Source organism: Mchenga conophoros, linkage group LG13 (assembly GCF_057382185.1).
Source record: "Mchenga conophoros isolate Kocher_MC1m ecotype Shallow Benthic linkage group LG13, M_conophoros_male_GT1.1, whole genome shotgun sequence".
NCBI classification, from domain to species: Eukaryota; Metazoa; Chordata; class Actinopteri; order Cichliformes; family Cichlidae; genus Mchenga; species Mchenga conophoros.
The window spans coordinates 1747876-1775467 of NC_140538.1; the positions used below are offsets into that span (position 1 = coordinate 1747876).

Below are 27592 nucleotides of genomic sequence, written 5' to 3' on the forward strand. Positions count from 1 at the left end.
CCCGTGTTATTACGCTGTATCCATAGAAATGGCCCACCCTGTACACTGACAGCCAAATCTTCCTCTACACCTGGATGAAGCCCCACCCCCTACTTCAGCCGACCTATACGGGTTTCCTCACCTGTACAGGTGGCGAGCCGTCGTTGCTGTAGCGAAACTCTCCTTCGTCGCCGGCGCTCACCTCCTCGTAGTCCTCCAGCATGCGGACCATCATGCCGCTCTTCAGGTTGTCCTGGACGTACTCCACGTAGGCGGAGCGGCAGGTGAAGTCCGAGCGCGTTTTGAAACCATTTGCTTTCTTCTTTGGTGGTGTGGCGGCGGGGGCTGCGCCACCGGAGCTGGTGGTTAGAGTGACAGGGGAGGCGCAGAATCGAGGCTGAAAAATGGACCTGAGGACAGGGCGGGAAGCCTCCTCCCCTTGATCCTCCCCGCTAACCACAACTCCTGTGAGGTGGGCAGAGCCATCAAGCGGTTGGCGGTTACGGTCCCAGCCCATCACTCGGACCAGCTCCGAGATCAGGTTGGCCATGGCCATGGTGAAGTCAAACTCCCGCTGGACACGGAGCTGCTCCGTCTGGTGGGCGGAGCTGCTGGAGGAAGAGGCAGGAGAAGGGCAAGTGTCCAGCTTTTCAGAGCCTGACTCCGCCCCCGCCGTGTTGAGCTTGTCCATCAGAGACGTGACGCACAGGTAACGCTTCACCAGGGAGAAGAGCAGCTTCCCGGGAATCTGAACACACAGTCAAGCAGGTTTACTGCAGCGACGCCCCCTGCTGGGCGGAGCCACAGAGGCGCACCTCTGACAACATAAAGAAATTAGTCTTACCTGCGGCAGGTGAATGCCCTCGAAGGAGATGCCGTGCTCCTCGGACGACGTGGTCTCGGCGAACAGCTCCAGCAGCGTGTAGCGGTTATCGAAGTCCATGTGTTGCTCGATGCCGTCCTGCTGGCTCAGAGACAGCAGCACGTACGCCCGGCTGCCTGCGGGCGACACGGCGGGACACGCCCTCAGCGCCTGACACTACTCAATAACAGATCAATAGTCGTTCCAGGAGGCATTGGCCCATACGCACACATTTATACTTTAAACCACTTACACTGTCAGCAGGGGGAGGAGCCAGGAGGGTGGAGGCAGTGTTTAACAGGGGCTTAAAACATCTGATCAACTTATTAACTGATTTTTTCAGACCGTGTCAGAGTAAACGCGGCATCAGGCTCGACCCGCGTTAGCGCTCAAAGCTCTCAGCTCTGAGGTGAAGACGAACGAATGAGGCGGAGCTTTAAGAGACGTCGAGCAGCTGAACACAGAATAAGCCTGAAAGAATCAAAGCTTTAGACAGATGTGGACCAGAGTCCATTCATAAAAACGCTCATTTTAGCCCGAGTGTGGAGCTGCTGCTGATTGGCTGCCTGCACCGACGAGTGCGTTTCTGGACCCTGACCGTAACAAGTGACAGGACGCACACTTCAACGTGGCGGATGTAGACAGAGATAAAATAGTTTGTCAAAAGCTCCAGTGACTGCTCGGCTTCACGCTGCTGCGATTACCATCAGTGATTAGAAGATTACTGAGAGAGCACGATCACAGCTTATTGATTATTAATCATCAGCACCGTTCTATCAGAGTACTGATCATGTGACAGGCGTTGATGTCATCGACTGTTTCAGAGGGAGCAGGGTACGCCAGGACTCCCTCCTCCATCAGTACGGGAGTTCAGAGATTCTCAGAACATGAAAACTTTCTTCTTCTGCTCTGACTCCAGCTCTGACGTGGAGAGACGTGAGGAGCAGTGTTGCTTCTCCAAGCAGGAATCAAACTGCTCCACGCCTTTGTGGCGTGTAAACATGGCTGCTATCCCTGCCTGAGGCCTGTTTAAAGGTTTGAGTCATCACCCCTCGACGCTCAGGCGGCTTCTCCAAAGTCCAGATCTAAATCTTAAGGCGACCACAATCTCGGCGTCTTAACGTCAGCTTCACGCTTCTGTCTTTGATCATTCTGCTAACCTCGGCCTGCACGCCTCAAACGGCCGGCCGCGGTGACACAGTACTCTGAACTTCCTACCCAGTTTTTTCTCGAGTCAGCTGAACATTTCTGTTGCCACGGTGACGTGATGTCAGGCTGTCTGAGGGTTCACAAACTAAAAACTTTAGTCCCAACATCATGACCGCCTCTGATTGGACATTCTCCCCGCTGGAAAACGCTTCTTCTCCCGATTCACGATCTCGGCAGCTCGATCTTTGTCGCGGTTTCCTGCTGAACGTTCTCACACGCTGACCAATCAGCAACACCTAAACACTGATGCAGCACTGGAGCACGCCGCCGACCTCGCCGAGCTCTTGTCGTGTATCTGACACCAAACCCACTGAAAAACATCCCTCTGCTCCGATTGGTCAGCTGGTCAAAGTTTTACATTTTACGCCACATTTTAGAGCAAGTTGGGAGGAGGAGGCGGCGTAGCCTTGGCCTATCAGCTGATCGTACTCAGCACAAACAGCTGTGACGCAGAGCGCACAGACGTCATTACTCTGATCGCTCCTCACGCTTCACTTCCCATTTCATTCATCACTTAAACTCCAGAGCGCCGCCCCAAACCTTAAAACACAACTGACCGTCACACAGACAGAAGACCCAGTCGGTCCTTTTTTAATATTCTGATGATTTTATCTCCCACAGCAGCTCCAGCTGTTAATTCTGTCCAACTACCGCTGAGACTGTAAAAGAATACCAGCGCCTAATCCACCTGAGGACTCTGAAACAAGCCTGCAGTATCCTCACAGCCCACCGGGGGGGAACTAAACCCTGTGTCCGATCACAGCGCTGTTTAAAGACTGCTTACCTGCGTCATGCGAGGCAAGCGCGCGCAGCATCTTCCCGGCGCTTCGCCTCGTCTGAGTCTCCTTGTTGCACAGCAGCTCCATCAGCAGGTTGAGCGCGCCCGTCTCCTTAAAGACACCGACAAGCGAGCCAATGCTGGCGTAGGCGCTCAACACGTGGATGGTGTGCATGATGTTGATGGAGAAGTCGCTCTTCTTGGCCATCTGCTTCCGGGCTCGGCACACCAGGTTCTTCACGTCTTCCTTCATGTCCGACAGCTCCACCTCGTCAAAAGTGACGTCGGACGGGAACTCTGTGCCGCTTGAAATGCCCGAGTCGGAAGCCTCGCCGCCACGCTGCTTCTCCTGCTGCAGGGGACGCTGGGAGTCCATCTTCCTCTTGCCCAGCAGTGTGGGACAGTTGGCGTACACGTCCTCTGTCGACATCCACATCAGGATGTTTTCCGGTTTGGTTTCTCCAGACACGGCGCTCACGGACCCGCCCACTCCGGAGCTGACGCCGACCGCCCCGCCCGCTTCGCTGGCACCGCCTCCAGAGGTGGAGCCATCGTCGATGGCGACGAGGCACCAGCGAATCAGGTATTCCGTCTGCCCGTCGTGGGTGCGTCGCTGGCGAATCAGCTCCTCGGGATACGCCTGCAGTTTCGGGCCGAGCTGGACCAGCAGGTTCCCATTGCGGCGTTCGCCAACCATGGTCACTGATGGGAGGAGCCAGAAAAGGAGAAGTGGTTATTCAAAGAAAAGAAGGTCGCTTATTCATGTTTCAGTAAACTTACTTTACTGCATTCTGATGTCAAGACGTTCTAAAATGACCAAAAAAGGGACTGGACTTTGGCTTGAGGAAAGTGGCAACCAATGATCCCCAAACCAAACTCCAGTCAGAAATCTGCAGATTTTATAATCGTTATTCTTTCGGGTCCTCTCTTTAAAACAATTACTCTGACTGAACATGTGTGTGAAGGAGGAGGACTTCTGAAATGAAAGTGAAAGAGTAAAATATGCAGGCCCAAAGAGAAATGCCTCAAATTTTAACTGTACTTTTGTGGCGGGAATAAAGTCATGCAAGACCACACCGAGTTTTATTGTATTCTAAAATGATCAAAAATGTAACTGGAGTTTGGTGTCAGAGTTAAAACAGTGTACAACCAGCAGGTCTTCTATGACTTCTCATAAAAAGAAACTAAAATTAACCAGAATCCGACTAAAGTTTCATCAGGAGGCCACGAGAAAATGACATCACCTGAAGTATAACTCCGTTTTTGTTGAGAAAGAGGAAAAAAAAGAAAAGTTGATCAACCCAAAGAAAATCGTGAAAATAACTAAAAGGACCAGAAAGTGAATGGAGCTGTGGCATAAAGACAAGTAATACATGTGACTGTAGTGTGATGTCAGCGGTCACATCTGCACATTTTTCACTGGATTCTGAAGAATGTGCAGAAATCAAACTCACTGGACTTTGGTGATGGGGTGAACTCTGCAGATGTGACTGGAGCTGGGTATAGAGAAGATCACTCTAAGAGGATCACAACTCCGAGTGGATGTTGGTGTGAAATAAAACGGATGTGACGCTAGTTTGATGTCAGGGCAAAATTTGTGGATTTCTGACAGGAGTTCGGTGGAAGCACAAAGTCGGCTGGTTTCCAGCTGCGTTTCGGCCCTGGGACGATCCCAGTGCGTCTCCCCGCTGTCAGCTGAGCGTGCGCTCCAACGGCTGCTAGCTTCATCGGGCTACGTCTAAAACTTGGGTAAGAAGGGGACTAATTTCTGGAGTCACCCGTGCTCGCCGCTGCCCTGCCTTTAGCGCAGTGTCATTAATGAAGTCAAAGTGACTTTTCATTGCATTAGCTCACTGACAGTCCTGTAGATTCAGGAATTAGCCGGGCACTTGATTTTTTTTTTTAATCTGAACGCAACAAGCTAACACGGCTGCTAAGGCTAGTTTGCTGCCGCAGTTAGTTTCACCTTTAACCGCAAAAATCTGCGCTTTGTGCGCACTTTGTCAAAGCTGCGGTACGCTTTGTTGGTTAACCTGCCAGCTAACTACCCATCACACCTAACCAGCTAACTTTTACTCATGGTGAGCCATATGGACGAGCACTCAAAATGTCACACCAAAGCCCGTGTAAAAAAAGCTCGATTTAACCTTAAACCGCCCGCTGATCAAACTCACTCACTCTCTTTTGCTCTATAGAATATTCTAGTAAATTCGGCGCCTCCAACTTCCCGTTTTTAAACACAAGTTATAATGAAGTCTACATCCAGTCTGCCGCTCTGCATCATCGTCACCTCAGACATACTTCAGAGGACGAGCCAACAGTTCCCGACTGAGCCCTGGTGGCGATAACGTGCCGTATCAGAGTGCCGAACCGAAGCTCGCCACCGACAAGCTCGCCACACGTCTCAGACACGGACGGGACTGCGCGTGTTTCTGCTCTCCGAAGAGCGTTTGTTCTGAATTAGCAGTTTTCTGAATGGAGTTTGGTGCGCCGCTCTCAGGGCGGCTCAGGGTGGGCTATGTGGATGTGAACGGAGGGCCTCCGGCAGGAAAGCGGTTCCGCAGGCATCCACGGCCCGGCCCGTAGGACCAGCCGAGTGTCAGGTAAGTCCGGCTTACCTACTGCGTCACAGGCCTTCCCCCCGCTCTGAGTGCCCCCCCTGGAGCGCTGTTTTCGCTTCCTTCCTAAGGTTTCGTTTCTTAGCCCGCCGGTGTGGCTCTGCTCGCTCTCAGCCAGAGCTCCGCACTCCTGGATGCGCATTTGCGCACTGTGACAGGAACAGCGTCACTAACGGCCTCTTCTTGGACGCACGCGCCGACACTTTTCTTCTTCGCTGGGTTCAAAACTACGATTAAATGAGCAGCGCGCACCCCGCTGGACGGCAGTGAGACATCAGCCCAACGAGTCCAACAGGGAAGGCGAAAACATCAGAGAGGTCTGTGTAGGTGTAACTAACAGGTACACAGGTGCAACAAATAGGTAAGTGTAACAGACAGGTGTAAGTAACAGTGTAACCGCAGAGGGTCAGGTACAGGTGAGATATATTAAGTTAAGGACTCAGTGTGACATGGAGGAAGGGCCTGGCTAACCCTTGCACATTAATATTATTATTGCTGTTTGGAGAGGAAAGCTCCAAAAACAAAAGTGTTCTGTTTTCTGAGTTACAGACATGGCAGTAACTCCTCCTGTCCCGGGGTCCTCCTCCAATGTACGAGCATCCCATTTCACACTGATTGAAGATTAAATATCAGTTTTTAATTTCTTGTATTTTCTTCATTTTTCACTACCTGATGCTTTCCCCTCAGTCTGCAGGGAGGAGCGCCTGGAGGCTCACAGGTGTATGTGCTGCAGTAAAGCGTCCACAGCTGCAGGGGGTGCTGACGTTTAATCTGTGAACTGCAGCAGGAACTGACCGAAGAATGAAAACAGGAAAGGAAGTTTGAAGTCAGCTGGAAATTTGGTTCTAAAGAATTTTGAGTGGTGAAGATAAAAATGAGTAAATTCAAGACAAAATCAGATTTTCATTTTGTTTCCAACATTCAGACCTCAGCGTGAGGGTGTGACTGTGGGCCCTGAGTGTGGTCTGACATGAGGTGTGCTGCATCTTTTTCTTTTTTTTTTGCATCTGTTAGATCTGCCCTGGACCTGTGAGGTGGATGAAGCTGTGCAGGTCTCCAGTCAGCGTGAAGGTGATGCAGCATTTTTCATTTGTGCTGATTTATGTTTCCCTCTGCAGGAGTGACCTGATGTTGTGATGTGTGGATCACTGAAGGCACTTTTACCTTTAAGCTGCTTCAGCACTTCCCTTTTGTGCAGCTCATATTAAACATGAGGACAAATCTTACACAGTAAAACACACAAAAACACTCCTGCTTGCTTTAAAAAAAAAAAGGTGGTGTGGGTGGAGCGGGATAACAGGGAATGAGGACTCCATCATTGCGTACAGCGCGCCCTACATCCTGTTTCGTTTCGGTTACTATCCATGAATTTAGTTTGGAGCTTATTCTTCTGCTTTGACAAGTTCTTCTCACTCAGATGTTTGACGTTTTTTTCCTCAGCCTCCTCCAAAATTCTCTGCTTCATCCTGATCTCCCCTCCGTCACCTCCTCCCTCCTGAGGTGTGGTCTGTTCCTGGACTCTCTGAAAGCAGCTGTGCTTGAGTCCCTGTTCAGAATAATCCTTCTTTACCTGACACCGGCCTCTCTGCAGTTCATCCTCTGTCTGAAGCGAGATATTTAACTCCTCCCCATTTTCCACACAGCTTACCTCTGATTGGCTACCCCACACAAACAGCAGTTGGGCGGGGTTTCAGCAGGTCCCAAGAGTTCAAATCCAACCCAAGATCTATAACACCAACGTTAATGAATTAACAACTGCGTGGAAACCTGACTCCGTCCCCAGTGCTTCCACTGGAGGTACGGGGCTCGGCAGCAGCAGCTGATCGGCTGCATTGATGACCTGATCCGATGCATTGGTGACCTGATCGGCTGCATTGATGACCTGATCCGATGCACAGATGTTTGTCCATGATGCACAAAAGCAAACCGCTCAGACGAGCTGTGAGCTCCTCGTCTACAGTGATGTGACACACTGATGAAATCAAACTATCACTCATACCAGGTTTAATGGGACCTGATGAAGTTTTAGTGGGTGTACTCTGTCTGAAAAGTGTTTATGACAGAAAGTGTGGTTCATTTTAAAATGTCCTGTTTCCATGACGCCTGATGGAATATCTCACCCTGACATTCTCTCTTGACTCTTCCCTCGTTTATATTTTGTTTAGTCTCTACAAGATTGTTTCTGCATGAAAAGCAGCAGGTGGAGTTGAGACATCTAAAGCTACGTTCACACTGCAGGCGAAGGTGCATCAAATCCGTCTTTTTTGATCCTATGCGACCCATATCCGATCATGGTCTAACAGTGTGAACGGCACAAATCCGATCTGGGTCACTTTCGTATGTGGTCCTGAATCCGACACATATCTGATGTTTTAGAAAGCGACTGCTGTTTGATGGTCATGTCGCACTAAATCCGTCTTTTACGTCACTGACACAAGACAGACGCCAATTATCAGCGCTGGAGAAGCGCCCGAGATTCCTGGCCATCCAGTATAGATGTTAGTGAGACTGTTGGGAAGACAACGTTGGAGAAACGTGAACATTTTATTTGTACTGTATAATCTGCAGCTATCCTTTGAAGCACCGCCCCTCTAAAACAGCAATAAGGATCATTATTAGGCCAAATGTAGATAACAAAATAACTTTATGACTTAAAGCAAAATTGGGAAACGTAAAGTCCGAAACAAGACTTTATATGAAGGCCATCAGTCAAAGAATACTGTTGCTCTGGGTCTAAACAGAGCGCGTTGTGTGTGACGTCTTCGTTTGCGCATGCGGCCGCTTTGAGGGTTCACACTAGAGCGTGTTTGCTGTCGCATTTTATTTGTAGACAAAAAAATCAGATTTGAGCTTTAAGACCTGCAGTGTGAACGTAGCCATAGTTAGAATCGTAGGGCTGGCTTCCCTGACGACCAAAAAGATATCCAAGCACCCCGGATGTTCCCATTCCAGTCCAGAAGCCTCCTCCTGTTCCAGGAGCTGCCTGGCCTCCTGGGTACTGGTGCCTGTGAGTGTAATCACTGTGGAAACATGCATGAACTGAGTGTGAAGGAGATCTGGAACAGATTCGGTTTGTAATATTAGAACATCAGGACGATGTCTCCCAGCTAAAAACAAAGGGAGATGTCAAAAATTCAACATTAATTGAATTTCTGAATTTTTTGAGAAATTCCTGGATGCAGATCAGGATCAACTCCAAACTAAAACCAGTTCTAAGTCCGAGCAAATATCTTCAAATGTTCTTTAGATCATTGAGAAAGATGTCCCACGGGAGAGGCGGAGCCTGCGATTGGTCAGCAGGTCTGACTTCAGGAGTCCAAACCTGGACGTTTTCAAGGACGATTTATTCGATTCGTCATGTTTGATGTGAGGGGCTTTAGGACCCTGTGGAAGAAGTCTCTGCTGACACACACCTCCTCTGTATTCAGCGCACATGCCTCTTCTCTCCTCCTCCTCCTCCTCCTCTCCACCTCCTCTCTGCAGGAGAATCATTCTCGGAGCAGACGGACACCTGCCTGCCCGCCTGCCTCTCTCCTCTTACGGCTTTTTTGGAAATACGGAGCTTCGCATCGGGAACCCGCCGCCTCTCAGCCCGCTCAGAGCGCACCCAACGCGGCTGCGGGACGGCCGCGGGGGTCGCTGTCACGCCTGGATGCGCAGATGGATGGACGATGAATGGATGGACGGCTCTCGTGTCTCACCTTGGGAGGTGAGTATGTGCGCGTGTTTGTGTGTGTGCGCGTGTGGCTATCACCGTGCTGACGTCAGAGCCGGTGAGTGTCGGTATTCGGGTTTACGATGAGGGTTTTTCTGTAAACATCCGTGCACGTGCGTGTGCGCGCTGTCCATGCACGTGCGCCTGTCGGTGGTGTGGGCGCAGCTTTGAAGATGAGCTTTATTATTAATGTGCTGTGGATTATTTGATGTGAGCCGCAGCTCACAGAGTCACAAATACCCCAAAAACGTCAGGAACACCTCCAACACCACAGCCAAGGAAGCACCACAATATCTGAAGGCTGTAGGGAGGGAGGGCCGAGGCACAAAATCCTTTATTAGAGCTCTAATATACCAGGTGCTTCAGGTGTTTAAGGTTTCACACACGCTGCTGACGCCAGATATTCCAAACAGACCATCATCTGGTCCCAATATGAAGCAGCAAACACAGCAGTGCAGAAATGTCCCCGTATGTCAGATTGTCCTCCTGCTGATGGTTTCCTGCCAAAACATAAAAGGACCTCAGGTGTTTATCAAGGCATCTCATCGGATGCAGGATGCAGCTCAGCAGGTGAATCCTCTGACACACACACCACGTTTGCAAACACACGTCACACGGGTGCATGTGTCCGTGCTGTGAGGACAGCAGGACAGGCCTCTTCGTGCTTTTTCCTGGATCGGTTTCACAGAGATCCCTTCATACCCCTCAGACCCCGCCCACTACCTGTTTGACCCACCACCCTCTGCACCACGCCTTGGGTCAGTCAGGTCCCACACCTCCAGGCTCCCCTGGGCTATTCGGACTGTTACCCTGCCCACTCGCCACACCAATCTGAGCCATGTTCTGAGCGACCGTCACACACGGACCAGCGCCTTTCGTTGCACTTCCTGCGTTGTTCTCCAGTGTGTGCCTCTATCTCATTTTGTATTTATTCCTGCTGTCACAGTTGGTGTGGAACACCAGTACAATGACATCAATGGGCTTTTCTATTCTATCTTCTCTTTTTCTATTTTCCAGCAAAGTTCAGTATGCAATGCCTGACCCTTGACCTCTGACCTCTCTGAGAGACCCCTTGAGGAGGAAACGAGTTCTGAGGAGAGATGGAAGGTGGAGGAAACAAGGAGAGCCGAGGAGAAGAGCCTGAAACCTCCTCCGGGCTTGGGAGAGTCTCACGGAGAGGAGGAGGAGAAGCCTGCAGACAAAATGGCCTGATCAACACGCACAGGCTGGGGGCGGAGCCTCGGGAGGTGCTACTGTCAGTGTACTCTGCTCCTCAGTATCAGGGTCACGTGGTGGTGAGCACCTCCCCTCAGCAGGAGCACAGCAGGGGTCCTCCCCAGCTTCTGAACCCCAGCACTCTCCTGCCCCAGCATGGGGTGCCAGACCCTCGCCTCAGGCCGGCCCCCGGCCTCTTCCTGTGCCCGGAGAGTGTCCTGCGGGCCTGGGGGGAGGCCGGGGGAGGCGACTGCTGTGAGACCACCTTCATAGAGGGACTTGGACCAGAAGCCTCCTCTTCTTCTGCCGCCGCCGTCTCCACAAAGGAGGTGCTGCTGTTTGCTGATGGGAAGTATCTGGAGTTTTCTGGTGAGGAGGCAAAGATTCACACACTGTCCTATGACATCGACGACGATGACGACTTCCAGGAGCTCGAGGTAAATAAGCTCTTTTCACCTCATGTTCACACACTCACACTCTGATGATGAGTTGGGGAAAACTCTGGCTTCAGAACCCCAAATCCAAGCACCGACCTTCTGATTGGTGGATGACCCACTCTGCCTCCTGAGCCCGAGGTGAGGGCAGAGGTCTGAAGAACGAGTGCCGGGACTCTTTTTCTAGTTCTGATTGAAAAGTGTCATCGACACAAATTCACTGAGGGAAAACAGGCACTGCAGTTCCTCTCATGTCCACTAGATGCTGCTGTGAAACGTCTCTGCGGTAGTCAAAACGGGCTTCCTCGTGGGTGCTACCACACCAAGGAAGCATGGCTGAAACACCAATGTTTTTGCCATTTAAAGTCATTGCTATGACAACAACAACCGCATCACAGTGGAACAATGTTAACAAAGTTCCCACATTGATTAGTGGTCCAGTCAGATCTTCTCTAACAGAGGAAGAACCAGACATGAGAGCCACTGTGAGTCAGCTCGTGAGGCTTGGTTTGGTGATCAGTGAGCTCACCACGATGGAGGTCAGGGCATCAAATCGAAATATATATAAAATAGCGTTTGAACACAAACCTGTCTGTGCTGTAGTAGGTGACATTCATGAAGCACATCCAGCAGAGTTTGGAAATCAGCTGATATCTGCTTTCATCAGAGACATCAAGAAAGTCAAGATTTAAAGTGTCTGCGGTGTTACTGTTATAGCTGAGCTCTGAAGGAGCTTTTGTGGCTGCCGGCTCATCGTCTTGGCTTAGTGATTTCTGGTCATCATCAGTCACTCACAGATAGGGATGGGTATCGTTTAGGTTTTATCCGATACCGGTGCCAAATCGGTACTTTTGAAATGGTGCCGGTGCTCAAACGGTGCTCAAACCGGTGCTTAAAGAATGGAGAACACAAAATTGGTCCAAAAACCTCTCATGTTCAGCTGGTTTTTGTAAAAATATAACAATGTTAGCCTTTTCTGCAGCTATGGGGCATATATGGTATCACTCTTGGCTGGAAGCTTAAACAATGGAAAAAACACAAACTTAAAACCTCTCATGTTTAACTGTTTTCCACTTTTTCTTTGGTCATTTTAGCCTTTTTGGCCAGGGTGAAGGGAGCATCTGCCATCACACAAGAGGACAGCTGCATGTAGCTATGATGATGTTTGCTAGTTCACCTTACATGCATTAATGTAATAACGTGGTTAGCCTACTCAACGTAAATTACACGCGAACAACATTAAGCTACTCACGCAGAGAAGAACGGCTGCTGCTGCATCATCATCCTCATCATTTCTGCTACACTGGCAGGGCTAGGGGCCAGGACTCTCCTCTTCGGGTTTTTGGGGGATGTTGCATAACAGGCAACCCACCCGCAGTAGATGTGCTCGGTGTGAGGTCTCGCAGCAAGCTATCAAATACGGCGCATTTCTCGGCTTTTAAAAAAACACTATGCGTCTCCTGTTTCATGAGATTCGAGGTGTTACCTCCTTTGACAGTATCACAGTATCAGCTTAAAGCACTTGTTGCTGCTGAGTTTGCATATTTTGCTGTGAAGTACAGCCAGACTTTTAACCGCTTCGCCTTGGACATTTTTAATCTGTAGCTCTGCTCTAAAAGAACGTACGTACCTGGCCCCGCCTACTATCCTCGGAAACGTAAAACGATTGGCTAAAAGTGTATCACAGCTCAGGAAAAAAAAAGCACCGAAATAAAGCACCAAAATGTGCGCTGCTTTTCGGTCTGGTTACTACCGTTTATGTCAGAATGGCACCGGACACCGGTACCCATCCCTACTCACAGATGCTCTAAAGTTTTTCAAGCGTTGCAGATGTTCTGACTACTTCAGACCTCCTGGGCAACAGCTCGTTGCTCCCCTTTGGGTATAAACGTACATTTTTACTATTGTGACTGTGAGCTGTGGCATCCAAGGGGCAGAAACAGCTTCCTCTGGGCTCTTTAGAGATCAGGTGAGGAACCTGCACTTTGAGGGATCTCAGAATGAAGGAGGTGTTTCAGATCAGATCTGATCAGGCTCAGGGTTCCTCCTGGATGCTTCTCTTTGGAAATGTTTTAGCCATGCCCAGAAATATGGAGGACGACAAGAGCCCCGCGCATCGAAATAAAACATTCTGTGCTTAATTAATGAATTGTAGAATAAAATCTGCATTTGTAAATTCATTTTTGAATTCAAATTTTATAAACTGCATTTCAAAATCCATTTCCCTTTCCTGTTCGCTCAGGGATTAACATGTGGATTAGCAGTTGGATTAACAACTTCATTTTAAAAATCCTGCTGCTATTCAAATTAGCCACACCGTGGGATGTAAGGAGCTCTCTGATTGGTTGGTCAGACACAGGCTGTCTGCCAGCCTGGATTTTTCTAGCTATGAGCTAGAAAAATGAGTTAATCCCTGAGTTAATCCCTGAGCGAACAGGAAAGGGAAATGGATTTTGAAATGCAGTTTATAAAATTTGAATTCAAAAATGAATTTACAAATGCAGATTTTATTCTACAATTCATTAATTAAGCACAGAATGTTTTATTTCGATGCGCGGGGCTCTTGTGGTCCTCCATACAGAAACCCCACCGGATCCATCCAGAACTAGATGGAACGATCATAGTCTAAGGATGTTGAAAAGAAAAGGGACCGGGCTTCTTTCAGGTACTTCAAGCTCCTGAGATTACCATGACCTGGACGACTGAGAACATACAGACACATGGAAACGTTAGACGTTCTGTCTGACCTGGGAACACCTCTGGATAACAGGAAGTGAAGCTAGTAAAGAAACATCTGGATCTGATTTTTGAACAGGGCAGGTGGGAGGATGGATGGAAGGATGAATTGAAGGCTAGAGGGAATTACAGACAGACAGGTGGATGGATGGACGGTTGGAAGTCCGTCCATCGGTCCGTGCTGGGAGTCAGAGTGCTTCCTGCAGAATGAGATTAGCACTCAGAGCTGCAGCTCTCTGAGCGACACGTTTGACCTCCTAACAGCCAATCGCATTAAAGACGATTAGCTGAGATTTTGTCTCACTGAAGTCCAGCGTTAATCTACTCTGCAGCTCTGATGGGTGAGTGTGTGTGAGTGTGAGTGTGTGAGTGTGAGTGTGTGTGAGTGTGAGTGTGTGTGTGTGAGTGTGAGTGTGTGTGTGTGAGTGTGTGTGTGTGTGTGTGTGTCAAATTCAAATTCAAATTTTATTTGTCACGTACACAGTCATACACAGTACGATATGTAGTGAAATGCTTGGACAACTGCTCGTGACCTAAAGAAAACAAAAAAGGAAAAGGCTATGAATAAGATAGGAAATAAATATGAAAAATTAAAAAGGGTAAATTTAACTAGGAAGGAATAAAATATAAATTAAGGTTAAAAATGAAATAACTGTACAACACAAATTAGAATGAAGGGTAAATTTAACTGGGAAGAATAAGATAAAATATATAAATTAAAGTTGAAAATAAAATAACTGTACAACAAAATACACACCCTGTGTGTGAGGGTGAGTGTGTGAGGGTGAGTGTGTGTGTGTGTGTGTGTGAGGGTGAGTGTGTGAGGGTGAGTGTGTGTGTGAGTGTGTGTGTGTGAGGGTGAGTGTGTGTGTGTGTGTGTGTGTGTGTGTGTGTGTGTGTGAGGGTGAGTGTGTGTATGTGTGTGAGTGTGAGTGTGTGTGTGTGTGTGTGTGTGTGTGTGTGTGTGTGTGTGAGGGTGAGTGTGTGTGTGTGTGTGTCTGTGTGTGTGTCTGTGTGTGAGTGTGAGTGTGTGAGTGTGTGAGTAAGCGTTTACACACTGAAAAGCTGCTCCTGATTGATTCGTGTTTTTGATCAGAGCGATTACTCCAGCGAATCAGAGAGCGAGGACGCCTTCCTGCTGATGCCTCCCAGAGATCACCTGGGCCTCAGCGTCTTCTCCATGCTCTGCTGCTTCTGGCCGCTCGGCATCGCCGCCTTCTACCTGTCACACGAGGTGAGGACTCAGATCAGCTGCATGTTAACATTTCTCTGAAATAGGAAATCAAAGAGTTCTCGTGTTTTGAAGCCAGAGGCTTAGCTGCATTGAACCCAGAACACTTTAACCTGCAATGTGCATGAATGAGGGAAACAATAGCGAGTGCACAAGCTGAGACTGTAACCCCCCGAAACCGGCGGGAGCATTTTAGGTCAAATTACTCTTGAACATGGCAAAATTGCAGCAGTTTCTGAAAGCACTGACTCTGTGCGTTTCACTGATGTTAGGGCCATTATGATAATCCCAGGCAGGGATTCAAATCTCAGCAAACAGCAAAAACAAAACAATAAAAAAGACGGTCAAAACTCTTCTCTCCACCAACCTTCGTCTTTACGTAGTGTGCCTAGGTTTACCGTAATAACCCTTAAATCACTGAAAAAGCACAGACCACTGGAATTCTTTCAGTTGAGCAAATGGTTCAGATTACAGATGTTTGTCACAGCAACAGGTTAGGCTTTAAAGCAGGGGTGAAGAACTCGAGGGCCGGTGTTCTGCAGGTTTAGACATGTCAGCTGGTTTAAACGGCTAAATGACCTCCTCAACATGTCTTGAAGTTCTCCAGAGTTCTCCTGGTAAAGAACATGTGAGTCAGCTGACCCAGGGTGATGTCTAAAACCTGCAGGACACTGGCCCTCGAGTTCTTCACCCCTGCTTTAAAGTGTTAAATACATCCGTCCTTAACAGAGCTACCAGAGGGCGAAATGCAGGGTACACCCTGAAGCAGTGTGTGTAAGGCTGGCCCGATAGATTTGAAAATGGCGTTTTCGTCTGAAAACGCTCCGCGCCCACACTAGCGTGTTCAGTTGTTTTCACAGAGTTGTGCGTCCACACTGAAATGGCCGAAAACGCTTATGTTCCAGTGCTGCACATGTGTGAAGCGCAAGAAGATTTGCCCTGCCTCATTTCTGTCTGCCGCTTATTTACTTCCGTCTCTTTGAAACGTGGCAGCAGAATGTTGAGGAAAAGCACCGAGTTTGTTAAATGGACTCACAATGAGGTGGAGTCGTTGCTGCGAGTAACACAAAAGTACAAAGTTGCAAAAGCGAGTGAGAATTAGAAAAAGGAAGAAAAGCTCTCAGGAGCGCGTGCAGACTGATGTTAATCTTTAATACGGCTGTCAAACAAAACAACTGCTGTGTAACGCCCTCCGCTATCTTAGCTTGGTCACATGACTGCATCACATGACTAACACGCGTCATCGTTTTGGAAAGTCTCGGTTTTCGCTGTCCACACTGCGACGCATGAGCACCTTCTTCAAATGTGTGCGTTTTCGAGAGCGTTTTCAAAACGCCGTCTCAGCCAAAACGGAGAGAAAACAATGCGTTTTCAAACAAAGACGCATCAGTGTGGACGTAGCCCAACACAGAACCATACAGACACTGTTACTGCATGTGAGAGGAGCCACACAGCCAGCCTGTCAGCCGCAGCTTCTCGCTGTGAGTGTGCTAACCACCGCACCACCGCACAGGGAGCACAGAGGGCTGGATAAATGAAAAGACTAACAACACAAACAACAGAACTCAAGTCGTCCTACAACAGAGTTTAGACTAAAGCTCTGGAATAAAACGTGGCAAAATTAACAAACTGCAGATCAGGTAACAGGCAGACATGCTGAGTGCTCAGAATCTCGTCACTATTGGCTGTAAACTGCACATGCTCCCTGTGCACGTCCACGTCCGCCTGCAGCCTCGCTCTGCTCTCTCGGCTCTGCTCATCAGGCCTGAAAGTGTCCGATTGGCTGCTCTGCCCTCATTGCTCTGATTGGTTCTCCGCACTCTGGACTCTCTGTCCCGTTCGGCTGCTTCCGCCGCTACTCTGCACAGCATCAACCCCCCCGCTTCTCCGCGTGTCTGTACTCTGCTCTGACACGGATCGATACTGCATCCACGACCCGTTCAGCTGCGATAATTATTCATGTTTGTCTAACTACAGTCTGATAACTGCTACGTTAATGGTAACAGATGGCCAATGTGATGATGGGGTCACTGCTAACAGTTAGCAGCTGTGGTTTGTCTGTTTGTGGGATGGAGACATGATTCCCTCCAGCTGGAATAAACTACCTGCATGAAACAATCACGTGACCTGAACGTGGCAAGTGACCGTTGTGTATTTACAGTAATGAGTCAATGTGTGTGTGTGGATCATTACTTCAGAGCTGCGTCTACACACACTGACACAGTTCACCTTATATAACTGATCTGCAGTCAGCTGGAGGAGGAGAGATGCTCTCACTCAGCTTGTTAAAAGAATCAGGAGTGGGACGGATGCGGCGCCTCCTGTGACCTCACACAGGTAGGATCCAGGAAGGAGAACAGGTGAAAGGGAAAGCCCATGAAACATTCAAACGAGAGGAAATTATGCATAAACGCAACGCAGACACAGGAAGAACAGAGAAAGGAATAAACCCACGAACCAGCAGACAGCTACACACAGACCAGGAATTTCAAAATAAAACAGGAAACAGTCACACTCTCTGGTTACAGTCCAGTCATGCTTAAAGTGACGCTGCGTTGAAAGTTCCAGAATGAGAATTAAAACAATCACTTGATTCCAGCATCAGTCTGACAGTTTGTAGACGAGGTTTGAACTTCCTGTTCCAGACTCTCTGCAGGCTTTTGACAAAAAATGGCAGCTGATGACTGCCGATTGCTGATTGGACGGCAGGAAGTCTGAAGGAAGCGGCTAAAAATGCTGAAAAGTTTAAATGGAGCTCTGGAATGTGCACAAAGCAGGACTGGTCGGATGCGGAGGGTCATCGCAACAAGCTTTCTGGTTGTCACATATGTGGTTTCCATGGCAACTGCACACCTACAGCTTCAAGGGAGCCTGGGCTGGTTGCCACTGACAACCCTTCCCACACTGAAATCCGTCAGTGAGAAACAACAGAAAGCACTGCGGCAGGAGGAAGAGGAGGAGGAGGAGCATGGTTGTCCTTTCTCTGTCAGAGGTTCATCAAACCAAAATCATTAAGAAAGGAATATTTGAAAGGTTATGAGCGCACAGGAGAGGATCCTGCTCACTCACAGAGGGAGCTTTACATCATGTTTGAAATACGAGAATCTTCTTTGGTCCCAAACCTTTAACACTAAGAAGTCCCACAGCCTTTCTAAGAACAGGCGCATCATTAAATGTACGATGACTGTGCCTGAAAGGTCGGAAACATGACACTCGTCAACATGTTCTCAGTAATAATGCTTATTTGAGTCCCGTGGAGATGTTACAGCTCTAAACGTACTGACGTGACTTCTTATTGAGGAAAAGTAACTGAGCGGCTGCAGCCAGTCGACCTGAGTTTATAATGAGCAGGTCGTTGGACGTGCTAATGCTAAACGGCTGTGTCTGAACCATCTGCTCCACAGTGAGCTTTAGTCCTCAAGTTTCCTTTAACTAGTTTTTATTGTATTTACTGCAGTCAAACACCCTGGACCTTCAGTTAGACACATGTCCGGTACAGAGGGTAAAAATATAAACTCAGTCTGATGCTAACAGAGGCAAGCAAGTCAAAACACAGAAAAGCACACCAGGAAAAATAACTTTTAAAATCAAGGACGATACAAGCTGAACTCACATATAACAAAGCTTTCACACAGATTACGGTGAACACTCGTGTGATGTATTGTGTATGAAGTCACATCAGGACTTTTATCTAATGATGGATGAGAAGAGAAACTCCCTCTGAAAATACTGTCAGGACACTTTTACTGTGAGAACAAACAGCTGAAAAGTGTCCTGAGAGTAAACGTGGCAGACTGAAACAATCGCTCCTGTTCATAATCTGATTTGGTGCTTTTAGAGCAAGCCCAACACGCACACAGATTCATTTCCTGGAGATTAACTCACACTACTACTGGGATGACCCTAACCTTAAAAAGTGTGTCTTCAAGCATTTCCCTTTTGTCCCAGTCAGAAAGACGTCTCTCTAATGTGGTGACGTATACACACTTAGGACCCCACAATGCCAGTAAAACCTGGCTACACATGCACACACAGTTTGAGCTTGTTACATAACTCTGGCTTCTCACACACACACACACACACACACACACACACACACACACACACGTTCTTTATTTGGGCCGAGTGGGAGCATCTCCCCACTGGACCAGTCACAGGAGGTCCTGAGCTCACTGGCGCCCTCTGTCATGTGGTATGACATGGAAACTAATTAAATCTTACTGGAAACTGTGGTGATTACAGTGGTTATTTCCTGCCCACAAGCCAGTTAATCAGGTTTACAGAGTTAACTCAGCTGTCACCTGACACAGAGATAGATGGTCACTGGCAGCACACGGCGAACATCAGCCTCGGAGCTCTAACACATACCAGACTCCACCGATAAAACAGAACAAACAACCTGCTGTCTCAGTCGGGAAATTTGCTTTGATGAATTTGGTGTTTTAACCTGTTACTCGCCCAAGTCACACTGCACAGTGTTGTTATGTCAGTCAGTACCAGCTCTGATAGCACATTAAAGCAGTAAGAATATTCAGATTCAGTCTGACTCAGTCAGGTGGGAGGCCTGGTCCCCCTGTGTGACGTTTAGGTTACTGTCAGAATGGACCGCTGCAGCACATCGCTGTCATGTTAGCAACATTTTTCAGGTCCACTCATTCAATAAGTGGAATCCAAGCAGAAGCTGATGAAGCAGATATCTAATAGAGCCCCTGAGGTCAAAAACCAAGCAGGATGCTTTGCTCCCTGATCACATCATCTTTATTAAAAAGCGATTAAAGAGCAGAGAGACTGATGGGTCCTCTCTACTGCTCTTCCTCTGCCTTTTAATCTCATTTCTTCTGCTGCTGTTTTGCTCAGCATCTCTTTGTAAAGCTGATTATCTGCCGTCGTGAGTGGAGTCTCCCCCTAAGCTCGGAGCTCCGCGGGCGAGTTCAGACCTGAACGCTGCTGGTTTCATCAGAGAGAAGATGGAGACAGATCTTCATCACCTGATTGCGCCAGTGTGTACGGCAAGCCGTCTTTGGGTCCGTCTTCCTGAGTGTTGTTTTCTCTTTGTTTTATTACTTTCTATATGCTTTCCGGATGTTACTGCCCTGATTGCCTATGATCGACAAACTCTTTTAAATCTTCGACCCTTGAATCACCAAAAGCCGGATCTATATTGGAACTTAGGGAATTTTTCCCAGCCTCGACCACATACTTCCGCCTGCACGGATTACCTGCCTCTTTTTACACCGCACAAGAAACGATATAGGAAACGGGGTAAGCGGAGTGGTTTTCGCGTTCGTATTAAAGCTTACCTAAAAGCACATGGAGTGATTGGCTACCGCTCCATTATTGACAACCTGTGGCCCTCCCAGCATACCTTCAGACTGTGTCGTCATCGATGGATTCGCTATGCTGGCCAGCAAGCCCATTCGGTTCTACCAGCTGAGTGTCCACCTGTATGGAGCTGGAAGCGGATCTCTGGAGGAGGTGTGGATTACAGTAATCTTCGTCGGCTGGGACGTGCTCCCAGTAGCGTCAACGAGGCTACGCTCCGTATGGCACTGCTAAACACTAGGTCACTGGTGAACAAGTCCTTTTTCTTGCATCAAGGCTGGATGTCCTGTTTCTAACAGAGACCTGGATTCGCCCTGGTGAGTCCTCTTCCTTTTCGGAACTTCTTCCACTGGACTGTGCTTTCTTTAATTCTCCTAGGACCGCGGGCAGGGGTGGAGGGCTAGCCTCGGTTTTTAGAAGTAAATTCCGAGTGCGGCAACTGCCTCCCGCCTTGCACTCCAGCTTTGAAGTACAACTACTGGAGTTGTCCGGTTCCCCCCGGACCCTCTGTGCGGTGGTGTATCGACCTCCGAAGCGCAACAAGGACTTTATCCGTGAATTTGCTGATCTTCTAGGAATTATTTTCTTAAGTTATGATCGTGTACTTATTTGTGGTGATTTTAATATTCATATATGCTGCGAGGAGGACCTATTGGCTAAGGACTTTCTTGCCCTTATTGACTCTTTTAATATCACTCAGTGGGTGAGGAAATCAACCCACATTAAAGGGCATATGCTGGACTTGGTATTGTCGTATGGACTGGACATTTGCATCACAGACATCAATGATGCTGGGATTTCGGATCATTTCCCAGTTATGTTTGATGTTCAGTCATGCAATATGGAATTGAACTCTGAGGGTCCACCGAGCCTATCACGCCCGATTAATTCTGAGGCTGTTGCTCTTTTTTCTGCGGCCTTTGCCAATTCTTTTTGTTATGAAGACATCAGTAATGCACCTCTCTCGGTTGATGGCGTAGTCAACTCTTTCATCTCTATATGTACTTCTATTTTGGATACTGTGGCTCCAGTAAAGATTCGACGCCGTAAAACCTCACGCCAACCTTGGCTAAATGAATCCATCCTCGCTCTTAGACGTGAATGTCGTCGAGCTGAGAGAAGATGGAAAAAAGATCAACTTCAGGTGTCCCTTGACATCCTGCATATGAGCCGGTCTAAATTCCAGAAGGCTGCCAAAATGGCAAAAACTTCTTTTTTATCTAACATTATTGCGAATAACAGCCATAATCCTCGAGTCCTGTTTAAAATTTTTAATTCAGTGGTTAATCCCTGTTCGGATGTTTCAATGGGTGCCTCCCCGGCCCTCTGCGAAAAATTTCTAAATTATTTTATAGATAAAATCTCATTGTTAAGGGCCACACATTCTTTGGTAGTAAATCAAGCCCCAGCTTCTGAATGTTTAACGGTTTTCCAACAGTCCGAACCTGTGTCATTTTTGACTTTAAAGGAAATAATTAATAATCTGAGAAGCTCAAATTCTTTGCACGACATTATTTCCTCTCGTATCATTAAGGATGCATTGAATACAATCGGGTCTTGTATTTTATTTCTAATGAACTTCTCACTGTCATCTGGCTATGTTCCGAATGTCTTTAAACATGCAGTCGTGCAACCTGTTATCAAGAAAAGTACCCTTGATCGTAACATTTTAGCTAATTACAGGCCGATTTCTAAACTTCCTTTTATGTCAAAAGTCTTAGAGAAAATAGTGCTCCGGCAACTACAGACCTATTTAGAGAGAAACGGTATAAGTGATAAATTTCAGTCTGGATGTAGACCGCGTCACAGCACCGAAACTGCCCTACTAAGAGTCTTTAATGACCTTCTCTTAATTGCTGACTCTGGGCGCTCTGCGGTCTTAGTACTATTGGATTTGACCTCAGCCTTTGATATGGTTGATCATGATATCCTTTTGGCAAGATTGGAACATGTAGTAGGCCTCAAAGGAAATGTTTTATCTTGGTTTAAATCATATTTTTCTGAGAGGTCGTTCTCCGTCTCGATGGGAAAATATTCCTCTTCTTCTGCCCGTTTCCGCTGTGGTGTGCCCCAGGGCTCGGTACTGGGTCCTGTGTTGTTTTCTCTCTATATGTTGCCCTTGAGCTCCATTTTTGAAAAACACAATGTCTCTTTTCACTGTTACGCTGATGATATTCAAATCTACCTTCACCTGACTGGGGATGCTTTATCCTCACCACATCCTCTGTTTGACTGTCTGAGTGATGTCAAGGACTGGTTATCACGTAACTTTCTTACTTTAAATGGAAAGAAGACAGAAATTATTGTTTTTGACCGAAATATGCCTCTGGGACAATTGACTGGCACATTTGGGCCTGTTGCTAACTACCTTACTGATACTGCCAGGAATCTTGGAGTTTTCATGGATAGTTCCTTCAAACTTGACAAACAGGTCTCTACTGTGGTAAAAACTAGCTTTCATCAACTACGCCTAATCTCTAAGGCTAAACCCTACATACCACACAAAGATATGGAGAAACTCATTCATGCTTTCATTACGTCAAGACTGGACTATTGTAACTCTCTCTACTTGGGTCTACAATCTTCTCTTCTGCAGCGTCTGCAGCTGGTCCAGAATGCCGCAGCACGTCTCTTGACCGGCACTAGAAAGTTTGACTCTATCACCCCTGTTCTGAAAAATTTACACTGGCTTCCTATCAGATATCGAATTGATTTTAATATTCTATTGTTTACTTATAAAATTTTAAACAATATGGCACCTGACTACTTAGCTGATCTCCTCTGTCTGTACAGCCCTCAGAGAGCACTAAGATCATCGGGCCAACTGCTCTTGGTGCAACCTAGGTCTCGGCTGAAGACCAGAGGAGACCGTGCCTTTGCCGTTGCTGCACCCAGGCTATGGAATACTCTCCCTCTTCATATTCGCGCGTCAGATTCCATTCAGTCTTTTAAATCATGTTTAAAAACGTATTTGTTTGATCTGGCATTTAAGGCGAATTAGGGTAATTTACATCTGGCTCTGTATTTAGATTATGTAATTATCTTATATTTTATATATTTGTAATTTATATTTTATTGTGATTTTATTTGTACTGCGATTTTAATGGAAAGCACTTTGGTGTACTTCGGTCTTAAAAATGTGCTATATAAATAAATTTTGATTGATTGATTGACCTGATTGAACCAGAGGAAAAATTCTGATCGGTAACAATTACTGAGGCGTACCTGGACTAGAGACTTGGGATGATCTGATATCCTCGTGTTGGTGTTGTTCCCAGACCATCATGAAAATGTTGTTCCAGGTTCAAGTGACCAATCACATTGTTGTGACGTTATTCTTTTGCGCGCCAAGCCATTCGTGCATTTATGAAATTCCAATGTTGCAAGGACAATATCAGTTCTGCTTACTGTTTAGGGTCAGGGTCCGTTGATCGGCAGACAGAGGCGGTTTCTCGCAGCTTAAGTACAGTTTTTTGTTTTACGGCAGTTTTTCCCGAAGTCGCAAAAGTATGACGTCACCACATTCTGATTGGTCACTTGCAGTGTTGATCCTGGAACAACATTTAGTATGATGATCTGGGAACAACACCAACACGACGATATCAGATCAACCAGAGACTTGAATCCTCCTATAACATCAGCAGTGGTTGGCGGAGTTGCCTTACAGTGAGAAGGTTTGAAGCCGTCAGCCTGCCAGACTTTTCCATGTTCTTCTTGTTCCTGCATGGTTTCTCTCCGGCTTCCTCCCACAGTGGATGGATGGGTGGATACTTTAGCCCAGTTTCCCACTGTAACTGCCGTTCTAGCTCACCTTGGTGCAGTTTTCTGTGTTTTGTGTTTCTTTTCCCAGCTCGTGTCACACGAGAGCGACGAAATAAGGAGCTAACCTTTGTCTGACTTGTTTTTACGTCTCTGTCCCTCTCAGACCAACAAGGCAGTTTCCAAAGGAGACTTTCACCTGGCCAGCTCCAGCTCCAGGCGGGCTCTCTTCCTCGCCGTCCTGTCAATTACCATCGGGACAGGTATCTATGTGGGCGTGGCCGTGGCGCTCATCGCCTACCTCTCCAAGAATCACCACTGGTAGCCTAAGATCACGGAGCGAACCCTCACCTTCCCCTGGAGTTCAGCTCCCCAGTGAGTGTTTTCAGCATGTTGGCCGTCATCTCGAACTGGAGAACTTCCTGTGAGCGCACGATGGCGTCGGACACCCCGCTGTGCTGTTCTGAAGGGCCAATCGGATCCAAGGAGAGGAGATGTGTGAGAAACAAAGAACCAGCAGCATTTTTTAAAGCTTCTGCTGACATTAGTTTGTTTAAAAGAACATTTTTGGTGTGATTACTCTCATTTCCATCATCCAAACTGCACTGAATCATCACTTTAACTGTATCTGCATGAAAAGTTCTTCATTACTGTTGGAGGACGTGAATCAAAAAGCTCGAATAAACCCTGGAGGTGATGTTAACGTTCAGGGTGTAACAGTTTCTCTCATAGGAAGTTTTTAATGTCCACATCAGATGTTCAGCCAGAATAAAAGGAGGAGGAGTTTAAAGGAATACCATCAGCAGCACTAATAAGCATTTGTGTTATTTATATCCTGCTCTGTGGGCCATCAGCTTACCTGATTTAGCTCTGGACGTTACCTGTTGGCAAACACGGCCTCCATTTAACACCTGTGAGACTTTTTTGGATGTAAATGTAAATTTACTCTCTTCACACTTAAACAAAGACATAAAAAATGGGACCAAACTGTAACATGATCTACAGTGATGATAAACACAAGGAGAGTGTGAAGGGAGAGATGACCACACACCTGTGCTCAGGTGGACTCGGGTGAATGTGTGAAAGTGGACTGGCTGCGTCCTGTTTGCATATCAGGACAGACACAAAGACTTTTTATTTATTTATTTATATTTTTGGACAAACTCTGGACTTGTTCATGTGATAAAAGAGACACTGCTGAACTCTGTCAGCTGATCCGATGACATTGACCTCATCGTGTGTCCTTTTGGCTTTAAACCAACACAGAAACACCAACAACCCACCAACTGGTACGCCGGTGTCGAGGGTAGAGACACATCTTTCACCTGTCATGGTCTCTGCAGGTTTAGCATCTGGAGGTCAGGCTGGGACTTCATTTAACATCTGTGTACAGTTTGGTTATGAAATTTGGACATACATTCATTTATTATTCTTTCTTATTGTCTGTTTTGTTTTTATGCACACTGATGTCTTCTCTTTGAAAGTCTACAGACTTCTGGTCCAGAATCAGGACATCTCAGTGAAAACTGAATATTCAGCAGAAACCTTAACAGACTTTGGAAGTGTTGTAATCATGGTTCTAATGCAGGACCCTGTTTGGTGGCTGTGTAAGACAGGTACTCGGGTCCTCGTCTACAGGTGAGCACTGGGAAACGAATTGTCATAGTCATGTGTGGACATTCAGAAAATGTTATGTAAGACTATCGGTGCGGGAACGTTGGGAGGTTTTTTCCGGGGTGTTTCTGATGTTCAAGTTTGTCTGGATGTCCAACTACAGATTTTTGTCTAGAACTTTTATTCTTTTGTTCATCCACAGATCTGATTGTGATTTTTGGGCTGGCCTCTCTTCTACACCCTTGGTACTGCAGGTCCAATTTGATGGTGGACTTTAAACGAAAAACAAAAATCCTTTGAGTGATATGGGAACATATATGAGTCTTTAGATGTCCACTGATGTCCACTGATGTGTAAATGTACTGTGGATTCTACATCTGTGTCAAACTTAATTCAGAGGTTTTAAAACATCCACTCAAGTTTCATTTTGAGGGCATCAATCCGGGATTGTTATTGAAAGTCTTTAAGTCTCAGTCTCCGTGGTGCAGACCACATTTATCTTTTGGCAAACAAAACCTTGTGTCTATCTCTTTGGTCCTGATCTTTGTTGGACACAATGTCCATTCACAATTTTTGCTGAAGGCCTTCAGAAATCCAAGAGTATCAAAACTGATGTTGAATCTCCACCAACATCTGAAACCAGTCTGGTGTTTGCATGTCTGCCCACTCCTTTTTAGGAAGTCCACCCAGGTCCACCCAGGTCCTAGACTGAAGGCTGTACATGTCCAAAACAAACTGACTGCTCGTGGTGATCCTTCATAGAGAAAATGTTAAACCAGGGGTGGGCAACTCCAGACCTCGAAGGCCGGTGTCCTGCAGGTTTCAGATGTGTCCTTGATCCAAACAGCTGATTCAAATGGCTAAATGACCTCCTCAACATTTCTTGTAGTTCTCCAGAGGCTGGGTAATGACCTAATCATTTGATTCAGGTGCGATATCCAGGTTGATATCTAAAACCTGTAGGACACCGGCTCTTGAGACCTGGAGTTGCCCACCCCTGTGTTAAACACACATATCAGCTATACAGGCTTTGTGAAGGTCCAGGGTCATTGACTCAAAGTCCATCCAGCACTCGTGTTGGAAGTGTTTAAATGTGAAACCGACTGTGTATCCATGATAGAGTCATTATTTCCCAGTACAAACCTTCAGAGCTGCAGTGAAACCAAACAGAAGAACACATACACATGTTCCTGAAACTCTGATAACAATCACTGCTGTCAGACCCTGAAGAATTATCTGTTTAATGACTCCGCCCACCTAGGAGGACAATCTACCACACCTGATTCACTGCTAAGCTAACCTTCAAGCTAATCGGGCTCTCTCTGACTTCAGACCATCGGATAGAGTCTGCAAATACTGAGTGGATAATAACGCCCGTTTTTAATGATTGTAAAGTCAGACTGAAACAGTCGTTGGCTGTTATGGAGTTCTAAAATTAACGGGATGAGTCTCGTGCATTTCTTTACTGAAATCAAGCAGAATGACCCTTTAATCAGAGGTTCATGCAGTCTTCAGGTTTAAGCTGCAGGTGTGGCTCTGAAGGTGTTCAGATGGGTGCTTTTGTTTGGCGTGTAGGAGTACAGTGACGGCTGTTTAAACCCCCGATAACAGAAAGGCCGTGCAGCCACTGGGTAACGTAGTGGGGTGTTGATCGCAGAACGTTCATGATTCCTAAAAAGCTGCGGTGCGCTTTATCAGCCTGGACTGGAAACAGGAAATGGTTCATCCTCGGCAGCTTCAAAGTCTGGGCTAAAGGGCTGCAACCGTCATCACACATGCTGTCCGTACACGCTCACTGAATGTGTTTGACTTTCACTGAGATTAGCATCTGCTGAATGTTTCAGATTGAACTCTTAATAAAAGTCAGAATTAAAGGAGCTTTTTGTCAAACCTCCCTGTTTGCTGTCTGTCAGTTGTTTGACTCTTAGCCTAACATGCTAAGCTACATGAGCTTATAACTTCCTGCCCAGCTACAAATCAAACAGAGCTGCTCCGGTTAGCTGTTTTTTTAAGACTTCCTGGACTTTAGGTGCTCGCTAATAAAAATGTAAATGTTTGTGTCTGAGGTACTTTCATTGAGTTGTTTGCAGACAGTTCAGCCTCACACACTTCTCCACCTA

General features: G+C 47.1%; 2 protein-coding genes across 10 annotated transcripts in view; one reads left to right on the forward strand and one right to left on the reverse strand.

The window, feature by feature from the left end:
- cul9 (cullin 9) overlaps positions 1-5588 on the reverse strand; it is a 28687-nt gene extending 23099 nt beyond the window's left edge. For all 3 annotated transcript variants that reach the window (XM_085295961.1, XM_085295960.1, XM_085295959.1), the window contains exons 1-4: positions 5447-5588; positions 2835-3530; positions 824-978; positions 122-727 (exon numbers count right to left, since the gene is read on the reverse strand). In XM_085295961.1, the coding sequence (XP_085152087.1) occupies positions 122-727; positions 824-978; positions 2835-3530; positions 5447-5588 (1599 nt within the window). The remainder of the gene's footprint in view (positions 1-121; positions 728-823; positions 979-2834; positions 3531-5446) is intronic.
- On the forward strand, positions 4328-27351 carry syndig1 (synapse differentiation inducing 1). 7 transcript variants are annotated; one of them, XM_085295962.1, is made up of 7 exons: positions 4328-4577; positions 5996-6036; positions 6134-8812; positions 8930-9155; positions 10179-10813; positions 14643-14780; positions 24025-27351. In XM_085295962.1, the coding sequence occupies exons 5-7, from the start codon at positions 10262-10264 to the stop codon at positions 24181-24183; spliced, it is 849 nt and encodes a 282-aa protein (XP_085152088.1). In that variant the 5' UTR covers positions 4328-4577; positions 5996-6036; positions 6134-8812; positions 8930-9155; positions 10179-10261; the 3' UTR covers positions 24184-27351. The 7 variants fall into 7 exon arrangements, 5 of the variants coding, with proteins under 5 accessions (XP_085152088.1, XP_085152092.1, XP_085152090.1 ...); XR_014894769.1 differs by lacking the exon at positions 4328-4577 and having other exon boundaries at positions 5590-8812; positions 24025-25496; positions 25675-27351; XR_014894768.1 differs by lacking the exon at positions 4328-4577 and having other exon boundaries at positions 5590-8812; positions 24025-25216; positions 25343-27351.
- Positions 27352-27592: the final 241 nt, after the last annotated feature.